Below are 8,168 nucleotides of genomic sequence, written 5' to 3' on the forward strand. Positions count from 1 at the left end.
CTGTATTAAAACAAATGTGAGTCATCCACTCCAATGCGTGTCATATTTTTCTCACATCATGAACAGAAATCAAGCTTAATATAAAGTATTAAAATCATAATCATGTTCTTTTTAGTGAGTTTAAGAAGCATTTGCTGTACAACTCCACCTCAAATGTTTCACATATGGTTTTAATTTGCCTCCCCTCCCTTGTTTAAAACGTAACATTTCCTTTCCCATGATGAATGACGTTTTTACACTCATAATTTGCCTCGCCCTTTGTGTCACAACGTTCAAAGTTCCAGTGAGCCAGACTTTTTACTCCACCCTGTGTGATTTCTGAAGTTGTGTCTGAATTTCCTGTGTACCATACTTGGATTGACATTTCAACTCATGCCGACAGTGACACTTCCTATAATTCAGTTCAGCGAACACTTTTGAAGATCACAGTCTGTTTTATTGTCAATTCCTTCACTTGTACCAGACATACAAAGGAATGGAGGGAAAAATCTGTTTGTACAACATAAAGTCATTGTACCCTGCAGTCCTAAACTGGGACATTTTATTCACGTCAATTTCATACGCCTAATTCACACCGGCTGCGGAACTACTGCGTTCCGTTTTCTTCGCGGAAGCAATTTATACTTGCTGTGAACGGCGGCTACGTTGTGTCTTTGCAAAGTATCCTCCCATGAGACCGCCAATAGCCATCCTTTCGCTCACATTGACACGCTTTTGGGACGTAATTCTCGGGACTTTGGATCTTCTACCATGGATAACTTATTTTGTTGTATGTTTAATTTATTCCAGGCTCATTTCTTGCCATTTAAATGTCCAATCTGTGCCAATATTTGAAATGGAAGGTCTGTAGGTTGTAGATATGTGGTGTTTTCATATATTAAAAGACCGCAACGCAGCCGTTCAACACCCGATTTGAATTAGGTGCTACACTTTGGTAAAGAGACTACCTAAGCAAACATGAAATGACAAAAATTCTAACTACAAAACCGACCAGCACGTTCTTTACTGTCATATGATGCTACTCTAATCCATTTCTGAACTCTATTACTTTCCATTCTTCATTAATATGAAAATCATGATGAAAATGCAATATTTTCTATTCTACATTTTCAAATGCCCTCACATGCATCCTTCACCAGTTTCCGGTGGCCTATTCCAGCTTCACTCTCGGACTTGCCACCTGCCACTCACAGCGCGTTTCCATGAAACTATTTGAACGACGCACGGACATTCCGTGTTTCAAATTTATTTGAGTTATTTGCCAAATTGAATGGTTTTATTGGGAGGACTCCATGGTGGGGGCGGACTGTCTCGAAGTATCACTTGGATTCGCCTTTCTTCTCTCTGTCGCTTTTGTTGCATATCCTTCTTTGCCTGTTTGGGTATTGAAAATTAAATAGAAAATAGGATAAATCATGCAATTAAGGAACTGTACTTACCAGCCACTGTTCAAACGTCTCTATCGCCATTTTATCCTTCTCCTCCTGGATATATTGATGCTCCTCTGCTTTATATCTGCTCTCCAGGCGTTCTGTCGAGACTCTTTTGGACAGGGCATCGGTCTTCTTTTCGCACCTGGGGAAATGATCACATGGTTGACAAGTTAATCATGTCGCTTGCTTAAACTAGTAGGTACATATAAAGGGCAATGCTTTGGACTTACCAGTTAGAAAAAGCAGATTTGCTGTCCTTCTTTCGTTCTTCCTCCTCCTTCTGTTTCTTCAGTGCAAGTTTCCTTTCGGTGGCTCTTTGCTGTTGATACTTTTCTCGGAGTAATTCGTCATGCTCGCGCTTCCATTGATAAAACACCTGCCATGGCATAATTTGGACAATCATTTTAAAGCATAAACCTAATGTCCAATAATCTGATGAACTTGCTTTCCAAAATTTGAAGCTTGCTGCCTTTACTTTTGTTTTTAGTCAAAGTCAAGCTCTATTGTGATTCTTAAACATTCGTACCTGTTCGGCTGCTTTCCTCTTTTCCTGAACCTCTTCCACCGCTCTTTGCTCTTTGCTCATCTTATTTTTGTCTTTCTTTGTTCTTGCTTTGAGCAGCTCAGTTTTCTTTGCTTTCCAAGCCTCATATGAAGCGGCGGCATCTTTCTTCTTTTCTTCTTCTCTCTGTTTGGTTTGGGGCAACAAAGTCAGCCGTGTGTATCAAATGAAAACATTGACTACGATTTGGTTTTACCGTAGTTTGGAAGGGATGGTCCACTGTGCTGAGAGGCTCTTATCTTCTCAGCTGCTCACCTTTTTGCTTTGCTCTTGCAGAAGCTTCTCTTTGTTTAAGTTCTCAGAGGACTTTTCCTTTTTCTTTCTGAGCCATTCCTTGGGGGAGTACAAAAGAGAGTTTACATGACTGGCATGAAATATTCAGATACCTTCCTCTGAAACGAATACTAATGTAATGTGCACCAGGTAGCTTTCGAAGGCAAGACCCATGTCATCGTCCCACTGACCTGGTAAACAGTAGCCCTGACGTAATTGGCACTTTGTGGTTGACAATCTTGGGAAATCTTACTATCCAGAATTTTGAGGGTTCCCAGATATTTTGATTCGACCTTCTTGTGTGCAGTGCTGGGTCTCTGAGACTGAGAACTAGATGCTCTGAATGACAGGAAACAAAATACACTGAAGTCACAAAACATTTTTTCCCCTACAAATACAGTAGGTCAGGTAACATTACTGACCTAATATCAGATTTGTTTTGAACTTGAGTGACCTGAGCAATGGCGTGATCTCCCGACTCTTCCTGCTTAAGAAAGAGTAACCTTCTTAATAAGAAAATAAAATAATGTATCTAGCAGGATCCACACAAAAGAAACAACAACTTACATTAGCCTCTTTCCCGAATGTGGTGTGTGCCAGCTCTTGTCCTTTGGTGTCACCTACAGTGACGTCATCTAAAAAAAACAGAAAGAGAAATACAAATCATGCTGCCTAATACATAATAAATGAATAATTTGGTGATGGTTGACTGCTCACTTGAAACGCATGAATCAGCACAGCATCCATCTGTCAACTAACAAGGACAACACACATGACAAGTTATTTTTGAATAACATGTTTCTCTGTTAATATTCATTTATCAATATTTATCAGCAACGACCATTTTGATGTTAAAAAAAAGAAAGGACCATCGATTTATTATGATTCATTCATTATATGAATTCTTATTCTGGTTGCATTATTGCACTGCTTGGGGCTTCCTAATATTTTGTAAATGTTAGAGACAGGAAGGTGGGTAGGTCTGATGACTGTTTGATGACGCTAACATTGTGTAATATAAGATATGAAATGACACACTTGGGGACTGCGGCTCCTTGTTGGCATCCTCTCAGATGAGACGTCAGTGACGTTGCATATATTGGCAGCAAGGGGACCTGATGGAGAATTTTCATTTTTCTCTGTCACGCGGATGTTCAACCCCATAGTCCTTTGTCTCGGTTTGGGTTTGGGAGTCTCCTGCTGGATACCTACATATGTATGCATAGGAAGAACTGGTGAGCGTGTGCGCATTTAATTGTAAAGTATTTGTCCTAAAATGTAATAAACTCACCAGCAGTTGTCACACATTTAAGGTCAGGGTCCAATGAAGACCGGAAGCTTTCATTACAAAATGTCTCTCTACTCGTGTCTGCTCTACTATCAAGCCTAATAGGTGTTGGAGATGTACTGCTGTGGAAGGGTAAAGGCAAATCTGGAGGAACATCATCTGTCTGGGATGAAAGTAATGTACTGGAGTTATCCCGTACGTCATCTTCATTAGATGACTGACATTTGGTTGTAACCTCATGTTCACTCGGTGGGGCAAACGTATCTGCCTCAAAAGAAATTCTTTTAAGAGATTTCAAGAAGGAACTCTTTTTTGTCCCTTGCGTTTCGTCATCATCATCATCATCAGAGAAGTCAAAGTCGTTGATTCTGCTTTTCGTCTTGCTGGCTTTGAATGCATCAGACCTGCTTTTTCTTGTTTTAAGAAGGGTGTCCAAAAAATCTGTGGCAGACAGAAAATTTCAAATTGTTTTGTTTATTACATCGATTAGCATGTCAAAACCAAAACTCTTCTAGCTAGTGCACTGTTGCTGATTAATAGAGCAAATCGTTTGGGAATTGGGCATATGTTACAATGTCTTTAATCATCTGTTATAACCGTTTCGACAATGGAATGAGATCAATACATCCAATATACAGACTATGGTGTGTTTACGAGCCTGTTTTGGGAGTGTTGTTGCATGCTTTCAATAATCTGACATAGTGAGGACTTCGTGGGCAAAAATACGGCAAAGGAAGCTGAAATTACCATTTAATAACAATTTAATCCTACTTAAACGTGTTAACTGTTTTATTCATTAGGTCTTACCGTCACCAGCCTCATCCAAATCTTCTGAATACAAAAATGGTGTTTTTTTTCTGGCTCGAACTGTGAGAGCAGCTTCAAGTTCATCCTGCAGACACAGCAACTCTGTTAAATCGCCCGAGTCGATTATCTAAACGAGGTAATCAAAGAATACTGCAACCTTTACCTGGAACGTTGTTCTCTTTGTTGTTTTAGGACTTTGCGAGTAAGCAAGAGTGTCGAATGCTTCAGTCGTCATGTCTGAAACCATAAGCAGGCTTAATAGCTAGGGCTTAGCATGTTCGGTACTTTTGCTAACACCAACAAGTAGCCGCAGAGCACCAATAGTTGCTAATTTAAATGATCACCATTATCACTATGTATAGTCGTTTCTGCCAAAATTTGTTTTGAATTAATTAAAGGTAGTGCTGCCACAATCCTAAACCCACGATGGAAATGCCTTTTTTGTTTACCGTAACCTATGGAGACACAGTTTCCGGTTTTTCGGTGCGCATGCGCGTTACTTTCTCAGTAATAGTACTTGATTATGACGACTTTAATGGCGTGGTAAACATATTTTAGTAATCTTTGCTAAATAAACTGACTCTGACGACGTTTGTGGACAGACATCCTGTAATTGCCATTGACACACAATGAACAATTTGAAACAAAAAACAATATAGCAATGTGTCGTAATATTGACAATTGGATACCCTGTGAATTTTTTCATTTGAGATGTAAAAAATGTACCCCATATAATCAGAAAATACTGTCAATGTTAAAAAAAAAAACAACTAGGACAAATTAACTAGAACTTCCAAGATAAATCATCACGACAATCCAATCCATCAAGTCTTGCTTCAGGTCTTGCATTCAGTAAGCGACAGTTGTGATTTATTTTGGTACTGAGTATTACATAATTAAGTCTGTACGTGTGATTCTAGCACCTCCAAAAACCTGGACTGACCTTTTGTATAGATTGGTGGAGAAAACATAGGTAGTTTTAGCCTGAGGCCAGCGATTATAATCCAAAACACGATGGAATAGGCATGGTATATTTTAATGTAAAATGACACGGAGTCGGTGTTAATCTGTGCCACAGGAACACACTTGGGGATGTGCAACTCCAACTTCCTTCTCCTAGTCAACAGGTGGCGCTGGTGGTTCTCTTCCACCTCTCTGCAAAACAACAAATGGGGTGAATGTACTTGTTTTTAATTAAATTTAAATTTAAATCAAATTTAATTCGACTTAAACAAGGATATGAGTACAACTTACATTGTGGGGTTCGGTGGGTTTTTCTAAAGAGGGGGAACTTCGGAGAGTAGAAGGGCGTAGCATGAAGAGGACTACGGCCAGTACCATCCATCCCATCACCATCATGGGGAAGGTAAACTCTTCCCCACCACTGAGTGACCCTCCATTCGGCCCAGGCACTGGACACAAACACACAATGCTGCTCTGGTGCTATTCTATACTCCAACAATGAAATACGCCTGCATGAAGAGGTCATACGCACATTCCAAAGGGCACTCCGTGTCTGTGCAGTAGGACTGGGAATCTCTGAGCTGGAAGAGAAACATTGTATCGAATAAACCATTAACAACTGCTTGCTAAAATTACTTTGTGTGTAATTTACAAACCGCATCGCTCATGTGTTACAAATCAGTGTACTATTTTATCTTGCCATGATCTCTGAGAAAGCAAAACACTAAAAACAATTTATTCTACAGACCCAAACAGAGACAAGTGTCAATGTTTTGAAATGAACTTGGAAGTTTATTTTTACGACATATTCTCTCTAGCAGTATTTTCCTGTAATTTTTTTTTTAACTTTTGCATTAATATGAGTGGTCAACTAATTTTGACAATGTTAAAATGTTAATATTTCCTCTTGAAAGGTCCCTTTGTATCTTCTATTTGGACAACACCCTTCAACAAGCGCTAAAAATAGCATCGGAGTGTTTTTAATCCAGCTGCCTTTTACCGTACAAGTTACACCTGTACAGGCGGAGATTCCCAGGAACTGACACTGTTAGTTCCATTTTCAATATACCTTGTAGACATGTTTTGAAAACCAGTCTCAATCAGTATACCTTTCTTAAAAACATTTTTTGTAAACAATATAAAATCTCCATTGGATTGCAGCTCTCATGGATACCATTGAGCAGGAACCAGGATGTTTGCTCAGTGTGACTTCAAACCTCTCCTTGGCTTTTGTTTTTATTTTCTTCTTAATACAATAGAAATACTTTGCTGTACTGTAAACCCTAGCTTTGTCCTATTCTGCCACATCCAGAGCCAACACTTACCAGGTTGAGGAGGCGTCGCATTGCGCGCTCAGTACTGCAGATGCATTCACAAGGGTCAAAGCCCCCTTCTGCCATGTCTTTTAAGATGATGTGACCTGAAAATAAACAAAGCGAAAATATTCCAAATTGAACGAAATTGCTGCTGGAAGTGGAAACCCAAAACTTCCTGGAGTCAGCGCAGTGCACTCTCATACATACACGCACGCAACCAAGCAAAAAAAAAAAAAAAAAAAAAAAAAAATTGGGGAGGAGACTGCTCAGCTTGGCATCGTTAGCATACTGTATACTTGTCTTTTCAGTCAATTATCATCATGTTTTGTTCTACACTTTTAATTCAGTGTGGTCTTAATTAAACAGGCAACAATTTGACACATCAATTATTGTCTTTTTTTTTTTAAACATTTACTTGTAATAAGGCCATAGGTAAATACATAAAAGGCTGAACAACAAAGTCTCTTTAGCATTTGTACCATAACTCATAAAATTACGTAACGCTTAGATGTGCAAGAACACATGCTTGGAAGCTTTATTTTTAGTCAGATGGCTGCACAATAAAATACATTACACTCTGTTCTGGTGTTTTGAACTCTTTGCTAAGAGTACAACAAAATATAACAAAAAACAATATCATTCAACTTTGCCTTTTACGAAGAACTTAAACTCAGCGAAGCAGAATTTTGACTATTAAGGGTGTGACGAAAACCAGTTTTAATGAGAAAACTGGTCTAACAAAACAGAATAGTCTTTTTTTTTTTTTTAATGTACGTACTGTCACTTGTTTGACTTTTAAGAGCTTACACCACAAAGTATGATCCCATTCAAAAGTCATCTTACAAAATAAAATATCTTGAATAAATAAAAAATTAAAAATGCGCGACAGGTGCACACGTTTAGCTGAGCGCAACATACTTGTACTACTTTTCGATTGTTCCATGTTTAAGAAAAGGCACAAAACCCGCAAAAAGTGAGGGATATTTTAAGTCATGTTCAAATTTTCATCATGATTGACCAAGACGAGAAAAAAAAGTCAGATTTTATGTCAGACAGTGAGTGGGTAATACGTGTCCTATTGGTAAACTTCTGATTCTCAACTCCAATCAATCATAGAGCAATCTATCCAGTTTTTAATGTTGTCGGATATTATTAAGCAGGTACACGTCTTCTTAAATCATCTAGCGAGTGGATCGATCGTTTGTTTTAAAGTGACGTAAGGTACATCAAAGAGATGCTACGATGGAAACAACTCAGGAAAGAGTTGTACTCGGTACTATTAAAATTTAAGATAATTCGAGAATGCATTAAATCCTCAAATTATTACTGTGCCATTCATTTTCCTTTGATCTAGCATCTTAGTGCGACGAAGCAAACTGGGCAACCCCTATCAAAAAGAGGAGCTATAAAATAAGAAATAAAATCGGATGAAGGGTTGAAGAAAACTGAGGCACAACCTACTTTGCTATGAATAAGACCACGATGAACACTAAAGTGTTGTGAGGCGCTTCCACGTTTGCCGATGG

The 8,168-nt window shown here is 38.7% G+C and overlaps 2 protein-coding genes and 1 long non-coding RNA gene across 5 annotated transcripts; 1 reads left to right on the forward strand and 2 right to left on the reverse strand.

Annotated features, from left to right (window-relative positions):
• Nucleotides 1-414: 414 nt before the first annotated feature.
• Nucleotides 415-4,667, reverse strand: map9 (microtubule-associated protein 9). Of its 2 annotated transcripts, none has more exons than XM_061275259.1 (13): nucleotides 4,527-4,667; nucleotides 4,364-4,448; nucleotides 3,560-3,997; nucleotides 3,307-3,476; nucleotides 2,986-3,022; nucleotides 2,836-2,903; nucleotides 2,691-2,752; nucleotides 2,460-2,607; nucleotides 2,251-2,328; nucleotides 1,960-2,121; nucleotides 1,664-1,809; nucleotides 1,440-1,575; nucleotides 415-1,374 (listed from the first exon to the last, which is right to left on the reverse strand). In XM_061275259.1, exons 1-13 carry the CDS (start codon nucleotides 4,608-4,610, stop codon nucleotides 1,255-1,257), a joined length of 1,734 nt encoding a protein of 577 aa, XP_061131243.1. In that variant the 5' UTR covers nucleotides 4,611-4,667; the 3' UTR covers nucleotides 415-1,254. The 2 variants fall into 2 exon arrangements, with proteins under 2 accessions (XP_061131243.1, XP_061131242.1); XM_061275258.1 differs by having other exon boundaries at nucleotides 2,691-2,755.
• Nucleotides 3,366-5,169, forward strand: LOC133151870 (uncharacterized). The gene is made up of 2 exons (XR_009714004.1): nucleotides 3,366-3,503; nucleotides 4,357-5,169. It is a non-coding gene; the product is annotated as an uncharacterized LOC133151870 (long non-coding RNA).
• A 214-nt stretch (nucleotides 5,170-5,383) lies between these two features.
• On the reverse strand, nucleotides 5,384-8,150 carry smim14 (small integral membrane protein 14). 2 transcript variants are annotated; one of them, XM_061275265.1, is made up of 5 exons: nucleotides 8,104-8,150; nucleotides 6,652-6,746; nucleotides 5,859-5,907; nucleotides 5,618-5,775; nucleotides 5,384-5,518 (listed from the first exon to the last, which is right to left on the reverse strand). In XM_061275265.1, exons 2-5 carry the CDS (start codon nucleotides 6,724-6,726, stop codon nucleotides 5,480-5,482), a joined length of 321 nt encoding a protein of 106 aa, XP_061131249.1. In that variant the 5' UTR covers nucleotides 6,727-6,746; nucleotides 8,104-8,150; the 3' UTR covers nucleotides 5,384-5,479. The 2 variants fall into 2 exon arrangements, with proteins under 2 accessions (XP_061131249.1, XP_061131248.1); XM_061275264.1 differs by lacking the exon at nucleotides 8,104-8,150 and having other exon boundaries at nucleotides 6,652-6,843.
• Between the last annotated feature and the right edge of the window lie 18 nt (nucleotides 8,151-8,168).

The sequence above is a fragment of the Syngnathus typhle genome, linkage group LG3 (assembly GCF_033458585.1).
Source record: "Syngnathus typhle isolate RoL2023-S1 ecotype Sweden linkage group LG3, RoL_Styp_1.0, whole genome shotgun sequence".
In the NCBI taxonomy this organism is placed as follows: domain Eukaryota; kingdom Metazoa; phylum Chordata; class Actinopteri; order Syngnathiformes; family Syngnathidae; genus Syngnathus; species Syngnathus typhle.

Bases quoted from the DNA above. Each gene is read 5' to 3' on its own strand.
- map9 (XM_061275258.1), bottom strand. From the start codon at position 4,610: ATGGTTTCAGACATGACGACTGAAGCATTCGACACTCTTGCTTACTCG. The intron at 4,449-4,526 runs GTAAAGGTTGCA...CTGTGTCTGCAG, and splicing joins CAAAGAGAACAACGTTCCAG to GATGAACTTGAAGCTGCTCT. The intron at 1,375-1,439 runs GTAAGTACAGTT...ATACCCAAACAG, and splicing joins AGACGTTTGAACAGTGGCTG to GCAAAGAAGGATATGCAACA.
- smim14 (XM_061275264.1), bottom strand. From the start codon at position 6,843: ATGAGAGTGCACTGCGCTGACTCCAGGAAGTTTTGGGTTTCCACTTCC. The intron at 5,908-6,651 runs GTAAGTGTTGGC...TTTCTCTTCCAG, and splicing joins TGCGACGCCTCCTCAACCTG to CTCAGAGATTCCCAGTCCTA. The intron at 5,776-5,858 runs GTGCGTATGACC...GTTTGTGTCCAG, and splicing joins CACGGAGTGCCCTTTGGAAT to TGCCTGGGCCGAATGGAGGG.